Source organism: Somniosus microcephalus, unplaced genomic scaffold (genome assembly GCF_052327205.1).
Source record: "Somniosus microcephalus isolate GS21.2 unplaced genomic scaffold, FLI_Smic_1.0 unresolved_chr4, whole genome shotgun sequence".
NCBI classification, from domain to species: domain Eukaryota; kingdom Metazoa; phylum Chordata; class Chondrichthyes; order Squaliformes; family Somniosidae; genus Somniosus; species Somniosus microcephalus.
Genome location: NW_028225182.1, coordinates 40,896,902 through 40,922,383, shown reverse-complemented (window position 1 = coordinate 40,922,383; position 25,482 = coordinate 40,896,902). Strand labels below are relative to the sequence as shown.

The 25,482-nt window shown below is 51.3% G+C and overlaps 1 protein-coding gene across 1 annotated transcript in view; it reads right to left on the bottom strand.

The window, feature by feature from the left end:
* LOC147090607 (phosphatidylinositol 4,5-bisphosphate 3-kinase catalytic subunit alpha isoform) overlaps positions 1 to 25,482 on the bottom strand; it is a 154,338-nt gene that overhangs the window by 80,529 nt on the left and 48,327 nt on the right. The window contains exons 2-4 of the mRNA XM_085977379.1: positions 14,459 to 14,714; positions 11,836 to 11,998; positions 2,835 to 3,044 (exon numbers count right to left, since the gene is read on the bottom strand). Of these exons, the coding sequence (XP_085833505.1) occupies positions 2,835 to 3,044; positions 11,836 to 11,998; positions 14,459 to 14,647 (562 nt within the window). The 5' untranslated portion in view covers positions 14,648 to 14,714. The remainder of the gene's footprint in view (positions 1 to 2,834; positions 3,045 to 11,835; positions 11,999 to 14,458; positions 14,715 to 25,482) is intronic.

Sequence of the window (25,482 nt, the reverse complement as noted above, 5' to 3'; positions counted from 1 at the left end):
GGGCTCAGTTTAACGTCTCACCCGAAAGACGGCACCTCAGACAATGCAGCACTCCCTCAGTCTTCTTCTTAGGCAGTCCCTCGGAACCGAGGATGACTTGCTTCCACATTAAAAATGAGCTCGCAGGTGACTGAGGAGTCCAATGCGGGACCTACAGACTCTGTCACAGGTGGGGCAGACGGTGGGATGCTTGGGTTGACCTGCGCTCCTTGCGCTGCCTGCGCTTGGCTTCCGCTTGCTCCCAGCGAAGACTCGAGGTGTTCAGCACCTTCCCGGATGCTTCTCCTCCACTTTGCGCGGTCTTGGGCCAGGGATTCCCAGGTGTCAGTGGGGATGTTACACTTTTTCAAAGAGGCTTTGAGGGTGTCCTTGAAGCGTTTCCTCTGCCCACCCGGGGCTCTCTTGCCGTGCCGGAGCTCCGAGTAGAGCGCTTGTTTTGGGAGTCTCGTATCGGGCATGCGGACAATGTGACCCGTCCATCGGAGCTGATCAAGCGTGGTCAAAGCTTCGATGCTGGGGATGTTGGCCTGAGCGAGAACACTGACGTTGGTGCGCCTGTCCTGTGGATTTTCAGGATCTTGCGGAGGCAGCGTTGGTGGTACCTCTCCAGTGCTTTGAGGTGCCTGCTGTACATGGCCCATGTCTCTGAGGCATACAGCAGGGCATGGGGTAGGCCCCAGTCCCTCAGTACTGCACTGGGGAGTGCCGGCCTGGATTTTTGTGCTCGAGTCTCTGGAGTGGGGCTCGAACTCACGACCGCCCGACTCGGAGGCGAGGGTGCCGCCCACTGAGCCACTGGCTGACAAAGCAGCAGCCAGAGGTCGGGTAACTCGAGTACGGTCCCTCACCGTCCCGCCATCATCCTCCTTCACCTGATTGGATGGACCACTGACTGCTCTCCTCCAATGGATGAAGCAGCCGTCTGCGCAATGGCTCTCGAGATCACAGTCTGGAGGCCGACTTTAAGGGCGCGTTCTTCATTCCTCGTCAGGGCCGCCAGGAAAAGGCATTTAGCGGGAAAGGTGGGATGGAAGGGGGAGGGTTGCGGAGACAGTGTAATCCATCCTGAGCCAGTCTCGGATTCATTCAATTCAACAATCGAGCTCGGTGATTAGATAAAAGACTGGTGCACCAGTCGCTGAAGGTAAGCATGCAGATGCAGCAGGCGGTTAAGAAGGCAAATGGTATGTTGGCCTTCGTAGCAAGAGGGTTCGAGTGCAGGAACAAGGATGTCTTGCTGCAGTTGTACAGGGCCTTGGTGAGACCACATCTTGAATATTGTGTGCAGTTTTGGTCGCCTTATCTGAGGAAGGATGTTCTTGCCATGGAAGGAGTGCAGCGAAGATTCACCAGGCTGATACCTGGGATGGCAGGAATGACGTGTGAGGAGAGATTGGGTCGATTGGGCTTGTACTCGCTGGAGTTTAGAAGAGTGAGAGGGGATCTCATCGAAACTTAGAAAATTCTGACAGGACTGGACAGACTAGATGCAGGAAGGATGTTCCCGATGGTTGGGGAGTCCAGAACCAGGGGTCACAGTCTAAGGATAAGGGGTAGGCCATTTAGGACTGAGATGAGGAGGAATTTCTTCACCCAGAGAGTGGTGAACCTGTGGAATTCTCTACCACAGAAGGCAGTAGAGGCCAATTCATTAAATATATTCAAGAAGGAGTTAGATATATTTCTAAAGGCTAAAGGGATCAAGGGATGAGGAGAAAGCAGGGACAGGGTACTGAATTTGGATGATCAGCCATGATCTCATTGAATGGCGGAGTAGGCTCGAGGGGCCAAATGGCCTACTCCTGCTCCTATCTTCTATGTTTCTATGCCTATGTTTCTCCAGCGCCTTTCATGCCCTCAGGATGTCTGAAAGCACTTTACAGCCAATGAAGTACTTTTTGAAGTGGAGTCACTGTTGTAATGTAGGAAACGCGACAGCCAATTTACGCACAGCAAGATCCCACCAACAGCAATATGATAACGACCAGATAATGTTTTTTTTTCCAGTGCTGTTGGTTGAGGGATAAATATTGGCCCAGGACACCGTTTTGGGGGGGGGGGCGGGGGGGGGGGGGGAAAGGGTGACTCCCTCCTGCTCATTTTCAAAATAGTGTCATAGAGTCATAACGGCACAGGAGGCCATTCGGCCCATCGAGTCCGTGCCGGCTCTCTGTAGAGCAATCCAGTCAGTCCCATTCCCCCGCTCTATCCCCGTAGCCCTGCAAGTTTATTTCCCTCAAGTGCCTATCCAGTCTCCCCTTGAAAACATTGAGTGTCTCCGCTTCCACCACTTCCGTCGGCAGCGAGTTCCAGGTCCTCGCCACTCGCTGTGTAAGAAAGTTTGTCCTCACGTCCCCCGCTGTATCTCTTGCTCAAAACCTTAAATCTGTGTCCCCTAGTCCTTGTGCCATCAACTAGTGGGAACAGCCATTCCCCGTCTAGCGTATCCAAACCCGTCATAATCTTGTACACCTCGATCAAATCACCCCTCAACCTCCTTTGCTCTAATGAAAACAAATCCAGCTTCTCCAGCCTGTCCTTGTAGCGAAGATCCCCCATCCTCGGAACCATTCTGGTAAATCTCCTCTGCACCCTCTCGAGGGGCTTCACGTTCAGTCCTGAGGAATAGTTTTACACCCACCCGAGGGGGGGGCAGACGGAGCCTCGGTTGCTGAGGCACGATGGGCCGAATGGCCTCCTTCTGTGCTGCCAGATTCGGTGAATTAAGTCGGGCCGTCCTCTCTCAGCCCCGGTTTGGTGTCTGGCTGGCTTTGCCCAGGGTGAATCACGCTGAGCCCCGGCACACCACCCCCCTGCCCCCCCACTCGACTCACCTTTATCCAGCTTGTTGTAGATGTGCTTGGGCAGGTCTGCCGTGGATTCCACGTTGGGAGGATAGACGTAGAGGGACTGGCTCTGGGGGCCACTGGCGTCCCGCAGCTCCACCGCCTCCTTGCAGACGCTCAGAATGTTGCGTCGGAAATCCTGGACCTCCGAGTCCTTCACCAGCTCAAACTCACAGATCGGCATTCCAATCGCGAACCCTGAAGGCAGGGAAGACACGGTTACAGGTCACTTTATTCGTCATCCCCCGCATCGGTTTTCTCCCGATGGTGCCGGCTCTGGCTTCGGGGCAGATTTGCTGTGCGGGGTCACCCGACAGTACACGGCTCAAGTGGCCGCGCTTTGTGGGCGAGTCTGGGCATTGATTCATCGTTGGCTATTCGGCCGCAGAGGCCATCGCAGCCGAGCCCAATCTTTGTCCCCGCCCCACAACTCCCAGCAAGGACGAGGAGCTTGGCAGATTTCTCACCCGCCGTGCTATACTGGGTGTCACTTTTAATCACGGTGCGAGGAGTGGGTACCCACTGCCCCCGATTATCCAACCATTTGTTTAACCATTGGGGGGACAGGTTGGCAGCGCCCACCTGAACTGGCGAGGCTCCCCTTCCCCAATAGACTCTCAAAATCTTCCCCGGTGGCTTTCATTCCTCCTGTCATTTTCATTCACACAGAACCATAGAAATTTACGACACAGAAGGAGGCCCATCGTTTCTGTGCCAGCACTTTGATAGGGCAATCCTAAACTAATCCCACTGCCCCACTCTCTCCCCATAGCCCTGTATCAATCCTAAACTAATCCCACTGCCCCACTCTCTCCCCATAGCCCTGTATCAATCCTAAACTAATCCCACTGCCCCACTCTCTCCCCATAGCCCTGTATCAATCCTAAACTAATCCCACTGCCCCGCTCTCTCCCCATAGCCCTGTATCAATCCTAAACTAATCCCACTGCCCCACTCTCTCCCCATAGCCCTGTATCAATCCTAAACTAATCCCACTGCCCCGCTCTCTCCCCATAGCCCTGTATCATTCCTAAACTAATCCCACTGCCCCACTCTCTCCCCATAGCCCTGTATCATTCCTAAACTAATCCCACTGCCCCACTCTCTCCCCATAGCCCTGTATCAATCCTAAACTAATCCCACTGCCCCGCTCTCTCCCCATAGCCCTGTATCATTCCTAAACTAATCCCACTGCCCCACTCTCTCCCCATAGCCCTGTATCAATCCTAAACTAATCCCACTGCCCCACTCTCTCCCCATAGCCCTGTATCAATCCTAAACTAATCCCACTGCCCCACTCTCTCCCCATAGCCCTGTATCATTCCTAAACTAATCCCACTGCCCCGCTCTCTCTCCATAGCCCTGTATCAATCCTAAACTAATCCCACTGCCCCACTCTCTCCCCATAGCCCTGTATCAATCCTAAACTAATCCCACTGCCCCACTCTCTCTCCATAGCCCTGTATCAATCCTAAACTAATTCCACTGCCCCACTCTCTCCCCATAGCCCTGTATCATTCCTAAACTAATCCCACTGCCCCACTCTCTCCCCATAGCCCTGTATCAATCCTAAACTAATCCCACTGCCCCACTCTCTCCCCATAGCCCTGTATCAATCCTAAACTAATCCCACTGCCCCACTCTCTCCCCATAGCCCTGCATCATTCCTAAACTAATCCCACTGCCCCGCTCTCTCCCCATAGCCCTGTATCAATCCTAAACTAATCCCACTGCCCCACTCTCTCCCCATAGCCCTGTATCATTCCTAAACTAATCCCACTGCCCCACTCTCTCCCCATAGCCCTGTATCAATCCTAAACTAATCCCTCTGCCCCGCTCTCTCCCCATAGCCCTGTATCAATCCCAAACTAATCCCACTGCCCCGCTCTCTCCCCATAGCCCTGTATCATTCCTAAACTAATCCCACTGCCCCACTCTCTCCCCATAGCCCTGTATCAATCCCAAACTAATCCCACTGCCCCACTCTCTCCCCATAGCCCTGTATCATTCCTAAACTAATCCCACTGCCCCACTCTCTCCCCATAGCCCTGTATCATTCCTAAACTAATCCCACTGCCCCACTCTCTCCCCATAGCCCTGTATCATTCCTAAACTAATCCCACTGCCCCGCTCTCTCCCCATAGCCCTGTATCATTCCTAAACTAATCCCACTGCCCCACTCTCTCCCCATAGCCCTGTATCAATCCTAAACTAATCCCACTGTCCCGCTCTCCCCCCATAGCCCTGTATCAATCCTAAACTAATCCCACTGCCCCACTCTCTCCCCATAGCCCTGTATCAATCCTAAACTAATCCCACTGCCCCACTCTCTCCCCATAGCCCTGTATCAATCCCAAACTAAACCCACTGCCCCGCTCTCTGCCCATAGCCCTGTATCAATCCTAAACTAATCGCACTGCCCCGCTCTCTGCCCATAGCCCTGTATCAATCCTAAACTAATCCCACTGCCCTGCTCTCTCCCCATAGCCCTGTATCAATCCCAAACTAATCCCACTGCCCCGCTCTCTCCCCATAGCCCTGTATCAATCCCAAACTAATCCCACTGCCCCGCTCTCTCCTCGTAGCCCTGTATGTTCCTCTGCTTCCAATATTTATCCAATTTTGGTGAAAAGTTGCAATGGTCTCTGCCTCACCCACTCACTGTGCCAAGGCATTCCATGGTCCAACAACCCTCTGTTTAAAGATATTTCTCCTCACCTTTTTCCTCACTCTATGAGTGACAATTTTAAATTGGCATCCCCCTCGTCACCTCCCCACCCAGAGGAAATAGTCTCTCCCTACTCACACCCTTGGTAAAGTTTTTTTTATATAAACGCCACTGAATCTCCTCTTAGCCTCCTTCTCTGCTCCAGTAGAACTAGTCCCAGCGTAAATCCCCCTCTCTGCCATTTTAAAATGGAGGTTTTAACCCATTAACATCTGCACTAAAAAAGATTGGACAGTAATTCACCCCAAGGTGCTGACAGATGCACTAAAACACACAGGGAGAACGGAGAAGAGAAATGCAATGAAACACTAACGGTTATTTTCTATGAGGATTATGTAACTTTACAAGGATGATACCAGAACCGAGAGGCTTCGAGCTATCAGGAAAGGCTGAACAGGTTGGGGCTCTTTTATTTATTTATTATACACAGCACAGAAACAGGCCATTCGGCCCAGCTGGTCCATGCCGGTGTTTATGCTCCACACGAGCCTCCTCCCACCCGTCTTCATCTCACCCCATCGCCATACCCTTCTATTCCTTTCTCCCTCATGTGTTTATCTAGCTTCCCCTTAAAAAAGAAAGACTTGCATTTATATAGCGCCTTTCACGACCACCGGACGTCTCAAAGCGCTTTACAGCCAATGAAGTACTTTTGAAGTGTAGTCACTGTTGCAATGTGGGAAACGCAGCAGCCAATTTGCGCACAGCAAGCTCCCACAAACAGCAATGTGATAATGACCAGATAATCTGTTTTTGTTGTGTGGATAGAGGGATAAATATTGGCCCCAGGACACCGGGGAGAACTCCCCTGTTCCTCTTTTAAATACAGGAAACTTTGAGTTATCCGGAGGCGAACCATCCGGCAAGCTCGAGCCACCGGCAAAAATCGGGAGCCGTTCTTAATTCTTTTCGTTTTTTTTCCCCAAGCACTGCAAGGTCTGTAGCTATAGCAACAGCTTCAGCTACAGATGCTTGCAGCTGCAGCCGAGTGTTTAGAAGCTGTTGCTAAGCAACAGTGTTTGTTGTCAGATACGGAGATGAAAATCTCCGTATCTTTCAACATTAACTCTGGAGTGTCCGGCAGTTTTGATGGGACGGCAACAGCTCGGTCCCGTCGGTGCCGGATAGCACAAAGTTTCCTGTAGTGCCTTGGGATCTTTTACATCCACCTGAAAGAGCAGACGGGGGCCTCGTTTTAACATCTCATCCGAAAGACGGCACCTCCGACGGTGCGGCGCTCCCTCGGCACTGCACTGGGAGTGTCAGCCTAGCTTTACGTGCTCAAGTCTCTGGAGTGGGACTTGAACCCACAACCTTCTATCTTCTGACTCAGAGGCGAGGGTGCTGCCCACTGAGCCACAGTTGACATTGATGCTATTTGCTCAACCACTCCCTGTGGTAGCGAGTTCCACATTCTCGCCACTCTCTGGGTAAAGAAGTTTCTCCTGAATTCCCCATTGGATTTATTAGTGACCATCTTATATTTATAACCCATAGTTTTTGGATTCTCCCACAAGTGGAACCATCTTCACTTCAAATACCCTATCAAATCCCTTCACAATTTTAAAGACCTCTTTTCTTGGGACGTGGAATTCCCAACCAGAAACATTGGTGAAAGCAGAAACCATAACAGCCTTTAAAAGGGAAGTGAATAAATAATTGACGAAGATTTTTTAAAAACAAACGGGATCCTGGGCTTCATAAATAGAGGCATTGAGTACAAAAGCAAGGAAGTTATGCTAAACCTTTATAAAACACTGGTTCGGCCTCAACTGGAGTATTGTGCCCAATTCTGGGCACCGCACTTTAGGAAGGATGTGAAGGCCTTAGAGAGGGTGCAGTAAAGATTTACGAGAATGGTTCCAGGGATGAGGGACTTCAGTTACGTGGATAGACTGGAGAAGCTGGGGTTGTTCTCCTTGGAGCAGAGAAGGTTGAGAGGAGATTTGATAGAGGTGTTCAAAATCATGAGGGGTCTGGGCAGAGTAGATAGAGAGAAACTGTTCCCATTGGCGGAAGGGTCAAGAACCAGAGGACACAGACTAGCAGAAGAGCCAAAGGCAACATGAGGAAAAACTTTTTTACGCAGCGAGTGGTTAGGATCTGGAATTCACTGCCCGAGAGGGTGGTGGAGGCAGATTCAATCGTGGCTTTCAAAAGGGAGTTGGATAAGTACCTGAAGGAAAGATTTTTTTGCAGGGCTGCGGGGAAAGGGCGGGGGAGCGGGACTAGCTGAAGTGCTCTTGCAGAGAGCCGGCACGGGCTCGACGGGCCGAATGGCCTCCTTCCGTGCTGTAACCATTCGGTGATTCTAAAGTATGGGAAAGGGGCACGACAAAGTGGACAGCTCCTTCAGAGAGTAGGCAAAGGGCACTGCGGCCTGAATGGCCTCCTTCCGTTCTGTAAAATGCCTCGATTCTCTGCTTCCTCTGGAGATTTTTGCACACCGGCAAAGGTGGTGATTTTCCTTGGACGTCGGAGGTTACTCCTGGTCATATCGCAACAGAGATCGAAGAGCGTGTGACCAGACGTGAAAGTGTCCACGTTCTCTGGCTCTCAGCAGAGCCAACAGCCAACGCCATCATGCCTGCCTCTGCAGACCAGCAAAACAGGTTAGCTCTCGCTGACCAAAGAACGTAAGGAGCAGGAGTCGGCCATTCGGCCCCTCGAGCCTGCTCCTCCATTCAATAAGATCATGGCTGATCCAATCTTGGCCTCAACTCCACTTTCCCGCTCTCTCCCCGTACCCCTCGACTCCCCTGTAGTTCACATGTCTGTCTATCTCTGCCTTGAATATATTCACTGACTCCGCCTCCACAGCTCTCTGGGGCAGAGAATTCCAAAGATTCCCGACCCTCAGAGAAGAAATTCCTCCTCATCTCCGTCTTAAATGGGCGACCCCTTATCCTGAAACTATGCCCCCTAGTTCTAGATTCCCCCACGAGGGGAAACATCCTCTCAGCATCTACTCTGTCGAGCCCCCTCAGAATCTTTTATGTTTCAATAAGATCACCTCTCATTCTTCTAAACTCCAATGAGTATAGGCCCAACCTGCTCAACCTTTCGGCACATGTCAACCCCTTCAACTCAGGAATCAACCTCGTGAATCGTCTCTGAACTGCCTCCAATGCAAGTATATCCTTCCTTAAATATGGAGACCAAAACTACGCAGTACTCCAGGTGTGGTCTCACCAACGCCCTGTAAAGTTGCATCAAAACTTCCCTACTTTTATACTCCATACCCCTTACAATAAAGGCCAACATTCCACTTGCCTTCCTAATTACTTGCTGTACCTGCACGCTAACTTTGTGTTTCATGTACTTTGACCCCCAGATCCCTCTGTACCGCAGCACTTTATAGTCTCACTCCATTTAAATAATAATTTGCTTTTTCATTCTTCTTTCCAAAGTGGATAACCTCACAATTTCCCACATTATACTCCATCTGCCAAATTTTTGCCCACTCACTTAACCGATCTATATCGCTTTGCAGCCTCTTTGGGCAGGATGTTCATTGGGCAGTGGAGGCGGGATTGGAGGCCTGTGGGGGGTTAAAATCCTGAAATCAGGGGGCACAAACCCATCCCGCCCCCAACCCGCCTCCATGCCAGTTTCAAAGGAGGCGGGTACCCGACCCGCACTGGGAACCGCCTCCCCGAGGCGGGAAGGAGATTAGTGCCAATTAACTGCCTGTTAACAGGCAGTTTTTACCCTAATCCCTATTTTTATTCCTGAAGTGTGGGATTCCCGACGGCTCCAAACCACGCCAAGTTAGCGAGGCGGACCGTCGGGCTGAAGGGCTCGAGATGTCCAGTGTTCAGGTGAGTGATAGGTGCATGAGTGCAGAGATAAGTGTGTTTGGTGTGTGTAAAGTGTTTAAAGAAGTTTAACTTACCTTTACAGCCTTCCTTCCTTCAGGTCTCGGGAGTCCCTCATCTCACCGGCACAGAAAGCAGAATGGCCGCGAGCTGTCAAAAGTTGCAGCATTCAGCTTTCTGTTCCGGAGAGATCTCTAAATCAGCCTGAGAGGAAGGAATTAACTTAGAGTACAGATTGTCAGTGTTTGACAGCTTCCAACAGCTGTCAAACACTGATATTTCATCTGTCAAAAGCTCTCGACAGATGAAATGTCAGTCTGTGACGTCACCTGTTGCCGGGTGGCCCTTAATTGGCCTGCGGAGCCCGCTGGGCGGACTCAACAAGGTCAATCAAGTGAAAATCAAGTGGGTTGGCCACAACTCGATGGAGGCGGTACTGCAACCCCGAAAGTTGTAGTCCCGCCTCCTACACGCCTCCAGTATCAAAATCCAGCCCATTGTGTTCTCCTCACAACTTGCTAACCCATCTGCAAGAACAATAACCAGCACTCCTGCTGCTCCTGGCTCCACGTTCAGGCAAGTGTTTTTTTTCCTTTTAAAACTTTGGTTGCGGCCTCCAACGGCCCCTTTAAGGACCGCTGGTTAGGGCTGCACGTAGATCAGGTAACCCTGAAAACAGCAGGCCAAATGGCTGCTGCGTTCAGGCATAGAAAATAACTTCTGGATTGGGTCCCAAGAAAGAAAGTCTTGCATTTCTATAGCGCCTTTCACAACCACCGGACGTCTCAAAGCGCTTTACAGCCAACTAAGTACTTTCTGAAGTGGTGTCACTGTTGTAATGTGGGAAACACGGCAATTTACGCACAGCAAGCTCCCACAAACAGCAATGGGCTAATGACCAGATCATCTGTTTTCAGTGATGTTCGTTGAGGGATAAATATTGGCCCCAGGACACTGGGGAGAACGCCCCTGCTCTTCTTCGAAATAGTGGCCGCGGGATCTTTTACATCCACCTGAGAGAGCAGATGGGGCCTCGGTTTAACGTCTCATCAGAAAGACGGCACCTCCGACAGTGCAGCACTCCCTTGGTACTGCACTGGGAGGGTCGGCCTAAAACAGGCATGAGTCCCTTATTAGCATATTCAAGACCCCGTATCCCCATTTTAGGCAACTGCCAAAGATGCCTTTACAGTGCCTGAACCAACGTTCGGACACGGGAGCTCGGCCCCCAAAAACTGAACCTCTGTGCACTCACCTTCTGCCCAGAAAACTCGTGCAACGAGGTCCAATTTCACCCCCATTAGTTCTACGAAACTCTTAAAATTTAACCCTTCTTTGCGTAATCAAACATAAATCGCTTACTTTTCGCTAGAAAAGAGAAGGGTGAGGGGGTGACCCGATAGAGGTCTTTAAATTTATGAAGGGGGTTCGATAGGGTAGACGTAGAGAAGATGTTTCCACTTGTGGAGGAGACCAGAGCCAGAGGCCATAAATATAAGATAGTCACTAATGAATCCAATAGGGAATTCAGGAGAAACTTCTTTGGTGTGAATGTGGAACTCGTTACCACAGGGAGTGGTTGATGTGAATACCACAGATGCATTTAAAGGGAAGTTAGATAAATACATGAGGGAGAAAGGAATAGATTCTGAGGGGGCTTGACAGGGAGGATGTTTCCCATCGTGGGGGAATCTAGAATTAGGGGGCATAGTTTCAGGATTAGGGGCCGCCCATTTAAGACGGAGATGAGGAGGAATTTCTTCTCTCAGAGGGTCGTGGATCTTTGGAATCCTCTACCCCAGAGAGGTTGGGTCATTGAATATATTCAAGGCGGAGAGAGACAGATATTTTGAGCTACAGGGGAATCCAGGGTTATGGGGAGCGGGCGGGTAAGTGGAGTTGGGGCCAAGATCAGATCAGCCACTCCTGTTCTTATCTGTTGATGGGCTGAGGTGAAGAGGGTTGGGAGGAGGCTCGTGTGGAGCATAAACATCGGCACGGACCAGATGGGCCGAACGGCCCGTTTCTGCGCCGGGGGGGGGGGGGGGGGGGGGGGGGGGAAGGCCCTGAGAATCACCAAAGACGCAAGCCACCCCAGCCACAACCTCTTCGCCCTGCTCCCGTCCGGTAAGAGATACCGAAGCATACGGTCTCGTACCAGCAGGTTTCGAAACAGCTTCTACCCCCAGGCCATAAGACTCATGAACGAATAATTTATTATTTATTACTGTTGTTTTATTTATTATTACTATATTTCTATTAGTATTTTATCATTGTTATGCCATATTTATTCCAATGTTGGGAGGACTCGTAAAAATCAACATTTCATTGCGCAGTACACACGTCTGCTGCATATATGACAAATAAAATTGAATTGAATTAAATACTATGTGGTTCTGTGTAACCCGGGTTCCAGATGGCGACGGGTGTCACGGGCACGCACCTATCTCCCGGTTGAGGATTTTCTCCTCTCTGTTGCCCACCGGCTCGATCACTTTGAGGAGGGGCTGGAACAGCCTCAGGTCACAGAGTCTCCTCGTCTCGTCGTAGAACTCTTCCCGCTCCGCCTCCTGGGTCACTCCCACAAAGATGTACGAGGACTCGTCCTGCAGAGGAGAGGGGAAACGGACGTTTGCTCGGTGAAGTTACCCCCACAAGCCCAAGTCCGGCGGTTCATGCAAGGGTTGGTGGAGGGGGGAAAAGAGTGCGGAATGATGGGTCATCCGGCAACTCCTAGTCAGCCGGGCATTTTTTAAATTCATATGAGCGTCGCTGGTAAGGTCGGCATTTATTCCCCAAACCTAGTTACCCGGAGATGCTGGTTGCAGGTTCGATACAGCTGAGTGGCTCACTAGGCACACCTCAAAGGGCAGTTAAGAGTCAACCACGTTGGTGTAGGACTGGAGTCACATATAGGCCCCGACCGGGTCAGTATGGCAGGTTCCCTTCCCTAAAGGACATTAGTGAACCAGATGGGTTTTCTGACAATCCGACAGTACGGTCGCCTGCCCCCACCCCCGCACCCCCCCCCACCCCCCCAACGCCGCTCTTCTTCGGAAAAGTGGCCAGGGGATCCTTTGCATCCGCCCGAGAGGGCAGACGGGGCCTCGGTTTAACGTCTCATCCGAAAGACGGCACCTCCGACAGTGCAGTGCTCCCTCAGTACCGGCACTGGGAGTGTCGGCCTGGATTGTGTTCTCAAGTCTCTGGAGTGAGGCTCGAACCCCACGACCTTCTGACTCAGAGGTGAGAGAGAGAGGGAGAGAGGGCGAGCGAGCGAGCGAGCGAGAGAGATGGACAGAGAGTCAGACAGACACAGAGAGAGAGACAGACACAAGACAGAGACACAGACAGAGAGAGTCAGACAGACAGAGAGACACACAGACACAGAGACAGAGAGAGAGACAGAGAGAGAGAGACAGAGAGAGAGAGAGACAGAGAGAGAGAGAGACAGAGAGAGAGAGAGAGACAGAGAGAGAGAGACAGAGACAGAGAGAGAGAGAGAGAGACAGAGAGAGAGAGAGACAGAGAGAGAGAGAGAGAGACAGAGAGAGAGACAGAGAGAGAGAGAGACAGAGAGAGACAGAGAGAGAGACAGAGAGAGAGACAGAGAGACAGAGAGAGAGACAGAGACAGAGAGAGAGACAGAGACAGAGAGAGAGACACAGAGAGAGACAGAGAGAGACAGAGAGAGACAGAGAGAGAGAGAGAGAGAGAGACAGAGAGAGAGACAGAGAGAGAGACAGAGAGAGAGAGAGAGAGAGAGAGAGAGAGACAGAGAGAGAGAGAGACAGAGAGAGAGAGAGACAGAGAGAGAGAGAGACAGAGAGAGAGAGAGAGAGAGAGAGAGAGAGAGAGAGAGAGAGAGAGAGAGAGAGAGACAGAGAGAGAGACAGAGAGAGAGACAGAGAGAGAGACAGAGAGAGAGACAGAGAGAGACCCACTGAGCAGCGCTGTGGCTGATATTCATTGTTCAATCGATAGGTGTGTGGGTGATATGGGTGTGGTCCCCCTGTGGCAGGCAACTGGCCCCCAGCGTCAAGGTACCGGAGGGCGCAGGAACCGTACCCAGGCAAGGGTTTCGCGTTAGACGATGTCGCATGGGACGCCCCTCCCCCGCCCTCCGAGTGACTAACCTGCAGGAGGTGGAAGAGCGGGTATTTGCGGGACTCCCGGAAGAGCTCGTCCCCCTCCCCCTCCTCCCGAGCGACTAACCTGCAGGAGGTGGAAGAGCGGGTATTTGCGGGACTCCCCTCCCCCTCCCCCCGAGCGACTAACCTGCAGGAGGTGGAAGAGCGGGTATTTGCGGGACTCCCCTCCCCCTCCCCCGCCCCCGAGCGACTAACCTGCAGGAGGTGGAAGAGCGGGTATTTGCGGGACTCCCCTCCCCCTCCCCCGCCCCCCTCCCCCGCGCGACTAACCTGCAGGAGGTGGAAGAGCGGGTATTTGCGGGACTCCCCTCCCCCTCCCCCGAGCGACTAACCTGCAGGAGGTGGAAGAGCGGGTATTTGCGGGACTCCCCTCCCCCTCCCCCGCCCCCTGCCCCGCGCGACTAACCTGCAGGAGGTGGAAGAGCGGGTATTTGCGGGACTCCCCTCCCCCTCCCCCGAGCGACTAACCTGCAGGAGGTGGAAGAGCGGGTATTTGCGGGACGCCCCTCCCCCTCCCCCTCCCTCGAGCGACTAACCTGCAGGAGGTGGAAGAGCGGGTATTTGCGGGACGCCCCCCCCCTCCCCCGAGCGACTAACCTGCAGGAGGTGGAAGAGCGGGTATTTGCGGGACGCCCCCCCCCCCTCCCCCGAGCGACTAACCTGCAGGAGGTGGAAGAGCGGGTATTTGCGGGACGCCCCCCCCCTCCCCCGAGCGACTAACCTGCAGGAGGTGGAAGAGCGGGTATTTGCGGGACGCCCCCCCCCCCCTCCCCCGAGCGACTAACCTGCAGGAGGTGGAAGAGCGGGTATTTGCGGGACGCCCCCCCCCCCTCCCCCGAGCGACTAACCTGCAGGAGGTGGAAGAGCGGGTATTTGCGGGACGCCCCCCCCCTCCCCCTCCCCCGAGCGACTAACCTGCAGGAGGTGGAAGAGCGGGTATTTGCGGGACTCCCGGAAGAGCTCGTGTTTGATGCTGATCAGGGTGGCCTCCCGCAGGCACTCCAGCGTGACGATCATCCCGTTGGGCAGGCAGCAGTCCACCAGGATGCGGGGGGGCATCAAGTGGAGGCCCCATAGCTCCCCCGAGGATGGGCGAGGCGGCATCCTGAGCGAGGGTCTGGTCGCAGAAGGTCCCTCAACTCACGGTGTTCGACGCAGGTACCTGGATTAGCTGGAGCGGGGCGAGTAAAAAAAAAACCAAAACAGCAAGTCAGTCTTTTCACAAGGATTTCAACGACAGGCCCGAACGCAACAACAACAACAACTGGCATTGATATAGCGCCTTTAACGTAGTAAAATGTCCCACGGTGTTTCACAGCAATGTTCCCGCTAAGCTGCACAGCGGTCTGGAGGTCCCGCGCAGGCCGCCCACCGGCTTTTCAGCGGAAATAATCGCGGGTGCGTGGAGATTTAAATGGCCCGGCAAAGGGGACCGCGCATCGAAAACTAAAATTAGAGGGGACTTCGCTTCACAGGAGCGAGTGTCAAAGAAAATTTGACACCGAGCCACAGAAGGAGATATCAGGAACAGGTGACCAAAAGCTTGGTCAAAGGGGTAGGTTTTAAGGAGCGTCTTAAAGGAGAAGAGAGAGACACAGAGAGGGGGAGAGGTTTAGGGAGGGGATACCGCAGCATAGGGCCCAGGCAGCTGAAGGCATGACCGCCACTAGCGCTTCACCTCAGTGTTGCCAAACTGAAAATGCTCAACAATATCCCGGTTTGGAAAGGGCAAAAAAAAAAAATCTATATTTATACTCCTGGCTTTTCTTTGCACCGCTCTAAGTAGGCGCAAGTCACATAACCTTCGCAGGCCCACCGCTCTCTACTGAAAGCCAGGTTATAATATCGTGCGGCCCGATACACTGGATTTCGCCAATCGGAGGTTAACCGAACACTGTGCCGCTCTTTAAATTATGCAGAAAAAACCCCCCCATCTACGATAAAAGGCAATTCGACACCGCAGTTGCCGTCTGTTAATAATTACTCAGAGTGAACACTGAACTCCCGCTACGCACAAATTGCAATATTCACCACTCCTCCGAGGGACCCCCCGAATACAAAACTGACAGTCCCTTTGCAAGTGGAGATTAAACGGAAAGATGCACTTCACAAGATCAAGGAGGCCCTTCAGCCCATTTGGGCTCCTCGTTCTGCACTACCAGCCTCAGTCTCCCCACTTACCATCCAACAACAACTTGTATTTACACAGCGCCTTTAACGTAGTAATACGTCCCAAAGCGCTTCACAGGAGCGATTATCAAACACAATTTGACACCGAGCCACATGAGGAGATATTAGGGCAGGTGATCAAAAGCTTGGTCAAAGAGGTAGGTTTTGAGGAACGTCTTAAAGGAGGAGAGGTAGTGAGGCGGCGAGGTTTAGGGAGGGAATTCCAGAGCTTAGGGCCCAGGCAGCTGAAGGCACGGCCGCCAATGGTGGAGCGATTATAATCAGGGATGCTCAAGAGGGCAGAATTAGAGGAGCGCAAATATCTCCGGGGGGAGGGGGGCGCGCGCAGTTGAAGGAGATTACAGAGATAGGGAGGGGCGAGGCCATGGAGGGATTTGAAAACAAGGATGAGAATTTTGAAATCGAGGCGCTGCTTAACCAGGAGCCAATGTAGGTCAGCGAGCACCGGGGTGATGGGTGAACGGGACTCGGTGCGAGTTAGGACACGGGCAGCTGAGTTTTTTCAATCTCCTGGCCTCGACCGCACTTCCTATCCGCTTGTTCCAGCTGCTGATCACCAGCTTGTATAAACTCTAAACTTGCCCATCGCACCCTGAGCCTGTGCTTCCCGTGATGTATCAGGAAGTACTGGTTCCAGTTTAACTGTCTGGGATAAGGACTACTGTTCGTGTGGATGATGAACACTAGCATGGACTGGATGGGCCGAACAGCCGGTTTCTGTCATTTCTATGTGATTCTATCTTAGATATAGACTCAGGACTACGGTCAGAGCATGCAGAGTTTTTTTTAATTCGTTTTTATGGGATGTGGGCATTGCTGGCAAGGCCAGAATTTATTGCCCATCCCCAATTGCCCTTGAGAAGGTGGTGGTGAGTCGCTTTCTTGAACCGCTGCAGTCCGTGTGGTGAAGGTACTCCCACAGTGCTGTTCGGGAGAGTGTTCCAGGATTTTGACCCAGCGACGATGAAGGATCGGCCGATATATTTCCAAGTCAGGGTGGTGTGTGACTTAGAGGTGGTGGTGTTCCCACGCACCTGCTGCCCTTGTCCTTCTAGGTGGAAGAGGTCGCGGGTTTGGGAGGTGCTGTCGAAGAAGCCTTGGCGAGTTGCTGCAGTGCATCTTGTAGATGGTACACACTGCAGCCACGGTACGCCGGTGGTGGAGGGAGTGAATGTTTAAGGTGGTGGATGGGGTGCCAATCAAGCGGGCTGCTTTGTCCTGGATGGTGTCGAGCTTCTTGAGTGTTGTCGGAGCTGCACTCATCCAGGCAAGTGGAGAGTATTCCATCACACTCCTTACTTGTGCCTTGTAGATGGTGGAAAGGTTTTGGGGAGTCAGGAGGTGAGACACTCACCGCAGAATACCCAGCCTCTGACCTGCTCTTGTTTCCACAGTATTTATGTGGCTGGTCCAGTTAAGTTTCTGGTTAATGGTGACCCCCAGCATGTTGATAGTGGGGGATTCGGCGATGGTAATGCCATTGAATGTCATGGGGGGGGTGGTCAGACTCTCACTTGTTGGAGATAGTCATTGCCTGGCACTTCTGTGGCACGAATGTTCTTCTTCTTCTTAGGCAGTCCCACGGAACCGAGGATGACTTGCTTCCACATTAAAAATGAGTTCGCAGGTGACTGATGAGTCCAATGCGGGACCTACAGTCTCTGTCACAGGTGGGGCAGACGGTGGTTGAAGGGGCGGGTGGGTGGGGTGCTTGGGTTGACGTGCGCTCCTTCCACTGTTTGCGCTTGGCTTCCGCTTGTTCCCGGCGAAGAGACTCGAGGTGTTCGGCGCCTTCCCGGATGCTTCTCCTCCACTTTGTGCGGTCTTGGGCCAGGGATTCCCAGGTGTCGGTCGGGATGTTGCACTTTTTCAAGGAGGCTTTGAGGGTGTCCTTGAAGCGTTTCCTCTGCCCACCTGGGGCTCTCTTGCCGTGCCGGAGCTCCAAGTAGAGCGCTTGTTTTGGGAGTCTCGTATCGGGCATGCGGACAATGTGACCCGTCCATCGGAGCTGATCGAGCGTGGTCAAAGCTTCGATGCTGGCCTGAGCGAGAACACTGACGTTGGTGCGCCTATCCTGCCAGTGGATTTGCAGGATCTTGCGGAGGCAGCGTTGCTGGTACCTCTCCAGTGCTTTGAGGTGCCTGCTGTACATGGTTCATGTCTCTGAGGCATACAGCAGGGCGGGTATCACTGCTGCTCTGTAGACCATGAGCTTAGTGCCGGGTTTGAGGTCCTGGTCTTCAAACACTCTCTTCCTCAGGCGACCGAAGGCTGCACTGGCACACTGAAGGCGGTGTTGGACTTCATCGTCGACGTCTGCCCTTGTTGACAGTAGGCTCCCAAGGTATCGAAAGTGGTCCACGAAAATCGAAAATGTTACCTGCCACTTATCAGCCCAAGCCTGAACGTCGTCCAGGTCTTGTTGCATGTGGGCATGGACTGCTTCATTATCTGAGGAGTTGTGAATGGCGCTGAACACTGTGCAGTCATCAGCGAACATCCCCATTTCTGACCTTATGATGGAGGGAAGGTCATTGATGAAGCAGCTGAAGATTGTTGGGCCTAGGACACTGCCCTGAGGAACTCCTGCAGCGATGTCCTGGGCTGTGATGATTGACCTTCAACCACCACAACCATCTTCCTTTGTGCTAGGTATGACTCCAGCCAATAGAGCGTTTTCCCCCTGATTCCCATTGACTTCAGCTTTACTAGGGCTCCTTGATGCCACACTCTGTCAAATGCTGCCTTGATGTCAAGGGCAGTCACCCTCACCTCACCTCTTGAATTCAGCTCCTTTGTCCATGTTTGGACCAAGGCTGTAATGAGGTCGGGAGCCGAGTGATCCTGGCAGAACCCAAACTGGGCATCAGTGAGCAGGTTAATGGTGAGTAAGTGCTGCTTGATAGCACTGTTGACGACACCTTCCATCACTTTGCTGACGGTTGAGAGTAGACTGATGGGGCGGTAATTGGCCGGGTTGGATTTGTCCTGCTTTTTATGGACAGGACATACCTGGGCAGTTTTCCACAGTGTCAGATAGATGCCAGTGTTGTAGCTGTACTGGAACAGCTTGGCTAGAGGCACGGCTAGTTCTGGAGCACAAGCAAATAGCAGAATGAATAGCAAGTTAGCTACATAACAGAAAAAAGAGTCAGGGATTAAAGGTAGTTTCTCAGACTGGCAATAGATGGGTAGTGGTGTTCCGCAAGGATCGGTGCCGGGACCACTGTTGTTCACCATTTACATAAACTATTTGGACTCGGGAATCGGAAGTACAATTTCAAGATTTGCAGATGACACACCACATTGGGGGCGGGGGTGTAGTTAGTACAGAGGAGGACTGTGGCAAAATACAGGAAGGCATTAATAAACTTGCAAAATGGGCATGTAATTGGCAAGTGAACTTCAATATAGATAAGTGTGAGGTAGTAAGAATAAGGAGGCCACAGACTCCTTGGAAAATAAGTATCTAAATGGGGGAGAGGAACAGTGGGATCGGGGGGTACTGATCCACAAATCACTAACAGTAGTCAATAAGGCCAAAAAAACACTGGGGTTCATGTCTAGAGGGATAGAATTGAAAGGCAGAGAGAGAGAAAAAAAAAGGAGAGAGAGTGAAAGGGAGAAAGAGAAAGAGAGAGAGAGAAAGGGAGAAAGAGAGAGAGAAAGGGAGAAAGAGAGAGAGAGAGAGAGAGAGAAAGAGGGAGAAAGAGAGAGGGAGAAAGAGAGAGAGAGGGAGAGAGGGAGAAAGAGAGAGAGAAAGAAAGAGAAAGAGAAAAAAGAGAAAAAGAGAGAGAGAGAGAGAGAGGGAGAAAGAGAGAGAAAAAGAGAAAGAAAGAGAGAAAGAGAGAGAAATAGAAAGAGAAAGGAGAGAAAGAGAAAGAGAAAGAGAAAGAAAGAGAGAAAGAGAAAGAGAAAGAGAAAGAAAGAAAGAATTGCATTTCTATAGCACCTTTCACGACCACTGGACGTCCCAAAGCACGTTATGGACAATGATGTACTTTTGGAAGTGGAGTCACTGTTGTAATGTGGGAAAAGCGGCAGCCAATATGCGCACAGCAAGCTCCCACAAACAGCAATGTGATAATGACCAGATACTGTAATCTGTTTTTAGTGATGTTGGTTGAGGGATAAATATTGGCCAGGACACCGGAGATAACTCCCCTGCTCTTCTTCAAAATAGTGGCCTTGGGATCTTTTACATCCACCTGGAGTGGGACTTGAACCCACAACCTTCTGACTCAGAAGCGAGTGTGCTGCCCACTGAGCCATGGCTGACAATGCCGTTATGTTAAACTTCCACAGAACCTTGGTTAAACCGCACTTGGGAGCGCGGTGCACAGTTCTGGTCTCCCATGTTACAAAAAGGATAGAGAGGCACTGGAGCACGGTGGCATAGTGGTTAGCACTGTTGCCTCACAGCGCCAGGGACCCGGGTTCGAATCTGGTCTCGGGTGACTGTCTGTGTGGAGTTTGCACATTCTCCCCGTGTTTGCGTGGGTTTCCTCCGGGTGCTCCGGTTTCCTCCCACAGTCCAAAGATGTGCGGGTTAGGTTGATAGGCTATGATAAATTGACCCTTAGTGTTAGGGGGATTAAATACGTGGGGTTACGGGGATAGAGTGGGATTTGGTGTAGGGGTTACGGGGATCGGGTGGGATATGTGTCGGTGCAGGCTCGATGGGCCGAAATGGCCTCTATCTGCACTGTGGGGTTTCTGTGATTCTACTAGAATGATGCCAGAACTGAGAGGATATACCCATCAGGAAAGATTGAACAGGCTGGGGCTCTTCTCGCTAGAAAAGAGAAGGTTGAGGGTTGACCTGATAAAAGTCTTCAAGATTATGAAAGGGTTCGATAGATGTAGAGAAGATGTTTCCACTTGCAGGCAAGACCAGAACTAGCAGCCATAAATATAAGAGTTTGAACAAAGAAAACGATGCTTTGGAAAACGATGCTTTGACGCCCTACGGGGTTCAAACTGAGACGAGGCCTCAGACAAGCGCCTACGTCAGACCTGCTCCTACAGGGTTGACAAGAAAAAGACTCTGCCAATCAAGACCCAAGACTAGGCGAGAGTATTGACGATTTGAACGCTACCAACCGAGGTTTATCAACTCGGGTTACCTGGATAGGAAGACGTCGCCATTCCAAGGGACCAGGGGCCTAGAGAAGATTCTCCAAAGTTGACGATGTCTATAAGGACACAGGAGAAGCGACTCTTGTAACGGTTGAAGAGACTGCACCATCCATTGACTGTCCGAGATTCCACACGGGGATGTGCTTGTAAATCGTTGTTATTGTCGTTACTGGTTATTTTGTCTGTTAATCATTGATGTATTGTATGTATTATAATTACGCGTGTCTATTATAATAAAGCTAGCCACATTAAATGATGATCGGATGATCAACTGTTAAAATTCACGACTTAACTCAGTTTCACTCGTACCTCTTATGGCGACTTCCACGCTTGGTAGATCTGTGCTTGGCCGCCCGTATTCGCAAAATCAACCCGGTCCGCCTTAACACCCAGAATTCGCCACCCTCCTTAGCCTGTGACGATTCGCTCGGACTTGCCCCGTGGACGAGCCACGTAAAGACTCGAAATAGACACGCTTTTAATGGGACCCGTCCCATGAGTGTATCAAACTGGTCACTAATAAATCGAATAGGAATTTCAGGAGAAGCTTCATTACCCAGAGTAGGGATAATGGGCAGGTACTCCAATTAGCAGGAGGTGACTAGTGGTGTCCCGCGGGGATCTGTGTTGGGCCTCAACTATTCACTGTATTTATTAATGACTTAGATGAAGGGCTAGAAAGCCACATGTCCAAATTTGCCGATGACGCAAAGATAGGCGGCGTGGTAGGCAGTGTAGATGAAAGCATTAAATTACAAAGGGATATCGATAGATTAAGTGAATGGGCAAACGGATTTCAATGTAGGCAAACGTGAGGTCATCCGCTTTGGACCTAAAAAGGATAGAACAGGGTACTTTCTAAATGGTGAAAAGCGAAAAACAGTGGAGGCCCAAAGAGACTTGGGGGTTCAGGTACATAGATCATTAAAATGTCATGAACAGATACAGAAAATAATCAAAATGGCTAATGGAATGCTGGCCTTTATATCTAGAGGACTAGAATACAAGGGGGTAGAAGTTATGCTACAGCTGTACAAAACCCTGGTTAGACCACACCTGGAGTACCGCATTCAGTTCTGGGCAACACACCTTAAGAAGGATATATTGGCCTTGGAGGGAGTGCAGCGTAGGTTTACCAGAATGATACCCGGACTCCAAGGGTTCGATGATGAGGAGAGATTAAACAAACTAGGGTTAACGGGTACGATAGCAAAATACTGCAGATGTTGGAAATCCGAAATAACAACAGAAAATGCTGGAAAAACTCAGCAGGTCAGGCAACATCCGTGGAGAGAAATTTGAGTTGACGTTTCGGGTCGAACCCTTCTTCAAGTTTTCATGATATTAAGAGGAACAGATAGGGTAGATAGAGAGAAACTATTTCCGCTGGTTGGGGAGTCTAGGACTAGGGGGCATAGTCTAAAAATTAGAGCCAGGCCTTTCAGGAGTGAAATTAGGAAACACTTCTACACACAAAGGGTGGCAGTACAGGAAACTCTCGATTTACCGGCACCTAAATAACCGGAAATCTCGGTTAACCGGCAAAATTCAGGAGTAGGTTCAGGTAAGTTTTACTTCATATTAGTGGCCGTTCCTGGATCTGTGGTTGTGTAACTGGGGTTCGTGCATGTGTTGCTAAGCAACAGGGACGCTTGGTCTGTGACCGGAGTTCCTGCACATGTTGCTAAGCAACAGGGAAGCCTGGATTTGTTGCTGTGTATGGAGCTCTCGTACCTTTTAAACTATACCTCTCTGTAATCCGGACTTTTTGATAAACCGGCACCACGCCGGTCCCGGATAATAAAAAGAGTTTCCTGTAGTTTGGAACTCTCTTCCGCAAACGGCAATTGACGCTAGATCATTTTAAATCAGAGATTGATGGATTTTTGTTAACCAAAGGTATTAAGGGATATGGGCCAAAGGTGGGTATATGGCGTTAGGTCGCAGATCAGCCATGATCTCATTGAATGGCTAAACAGGTTGGAGGGGGCTGAATGGCCTCCTCCTGTTTCTATGTTCAGAGAATGTGGAACTCGCTACCACAAGGAGCAGTTGAGACAAATAGCATAGATGTATTTAAGGGGAAGCCGGATAAACATACGAGGGAGAAAGGAATCGAAGGATCTGTTGATAGGGTGCGATGAAGAGGGGTGGGAGGAGGCTCATGGAGAGCATAAACACCGGCATGGACCTGTTGGGCCAACTGGCCGGTTTCTGCGCTGTAAATACTTTGTAATACACCCCTGTAAGATTCCCTCTCGAGACGTCCCTTTTTACAAGGAGAGTTAGAAAGTCTGTACTGGGCTGATCAGTGGCAAATGAAGTTTAATAAGGGCAAATTCAAGGAACTGTACATTGGAAGAAAGAATAGGAGGCACCAGTACTTAATGAGTAGGTTAGCAGCAGGGTGCTAGTTAACTCACCATTCACCATGTCTAAACATTTTCAGGCAGCAATAAAACAATTAGGATACTGGGTTACATCATCAAATCCGTGGAGTTTAACAACTTGTATTTATACAGCACCTTTAACGTAGGTTTTTCGCCTCTCCCAGGAGATCAACATGGGTTCGGGAGGGATGTAGAGTGATAGTAGATTTGAGGTTAGGATCAGATAAGCCATGATCTTATTGAATGGTGGAGCAGGCTCGAGGGGCCGATTGGCCTACTCCTGCTCCTATTTCTTATGTTCTTATGTTCTTGCAAAACATCCCCTGGCACTTCACAGCAGCGATTATCAGACAAAATTTGACACCGAGCCACATAAGGAGATATATGGGGCAGGTGACCAAAAGCTTGATCGAAGGGGCAGGTGACCAAACGCTTGATCGAAGAGGTAGGTTTTAGGGAGCGTCTTAAAGGAGAGAGAGAGAGAGAGAGAGAGAGAGAGAGAGAGAGAGGCGGAGAGGTTTAGGGAGGGAATTCCAGAGCTTGGGGCCCAGGCAGCTGAAGGCACGGCCGCCAATGGTGGAGCGATTAAAATCGGGGATATGCAAGAGGCCAGAACTGGAGGAGCGCGGAGATCTCGGAGGGTTGTAGGCAATGTTCCCTCTTAATATTTTTTTTGGGTGCGCGGCCCCTTTAAGGGGCTGCACGGCCCTCTCGCAGTTTTGCGCACTCGTGGAACTTAACAGCGAAAAAGCCGGTCCCGGACTGTGCAGAGAGCCGCGCGGCTTATAGGGAATGCTGGTTGTGGGGCTGGAAGAGGTTACAGAGATAGGTGGGGGGAGGTGGGGAGGGGGGTGCGAAGGCATGGTAGGGACTTGAACACAAGGAGGAGAATTTTTAAATGGAGGCGTTCGGGGACTGGGAGCCAATGTAGGTCAGCTGGCACAGGGGGGTGATGGGCGAGCGGAACTTGGTGCGGGTTAGGACACAGGGGGCAGCCGAGTTTAAGCTTACGGAGGGCGGTAGATGGGAGGCCAGCCAGGCGAGCATCGGAATAGTCGCGTCTGGAGGTAACAGAAAGCATTGGGATGTGGGTCTCAGCAGCAGACGGGCGGAGGCAGGGGCAGAGCCGAGCGTGGAAATATTCCATCGGCTAACGAACACATTGGGGTCGATTTTCATTAAGCTGTCGGGAAGGAGGCGGGACTACAACTTTCGGGTTTTAGTCCCGCCTACATCGACGTCCGGCCAATCCACGCGATTTTCCCTTGATTGACCATATTGAGCCCGCCCAGCGGGCTCAGCAGGCCAATTAAGGGCCACCCGGCAACAGGTGACGTAACAGACTGAAATGTCATCTGTCAAGAGGTCTGTTTGAAGCTGTCAAACACTGACAGTCTGACTCCTAACCTGAGTCCTTCTACACAGACTCAGTTAGAAATCACACCGGCACTAAAAGCTGAAGGCTGTCACTTTTGACAGATCGCAGCCATTTTGCTTTCAGTGCCGGCTGAGTGATGGACTCCCGAAGCCTAGAGGAAGAAAGGCTGTTACGGCAAGTACAGGTAATTTAAACTTCTTTACACACTTTAGACACACCAAACACACTTACCTTTGCACTCATGCACCCATCACTCACCTGAACACCGACATCGCGACCCCTCCAAGTCCTTCAACCCGACGGCCCGCCTGCTCTAACCTGGCGTGGTTTGGAGCCGTCAGGAATCCCACACGACACCCCTCAAAATAGGGATTAGGCTAAAAACTGCCTGTTAACTACCTGCTAACAGGCAGTTAATTGGCACTAATCCCTTCCCACCTCGGGTAGGCGGGTCCCAATGCGGGGCGGGTACCCGCCTCCTCCGAAACTTACGTGGAGGCGGGTTTTGGGCGGGATGGTGTCGGGACCCCCGAATTCGGGATTTTTGCCCCCCCCCCCCCCCCGCCGCCCGCCTAAAAGCCCGCCTCACTGAAAATCTAGGCCATTGCATCTGCCTGGCTGCACACGAAGATTTAGCTCTGTTTTTTCCGGAGCTCCGACTGAAGGTTAGTGTGCTGCGGTTTGGCTATTGCTACTCCCTGACTAATGTCTCGGTCACTGATCACAACCCTCAATGTTAATTACCCACAAGAATCACTCATATTCCTTTAAATAAATATTATTCAGAGCCTCAAGCAGACCAATATTAAAGCCTTAAAAGACTTCAGAAGGAAAAATAAAAC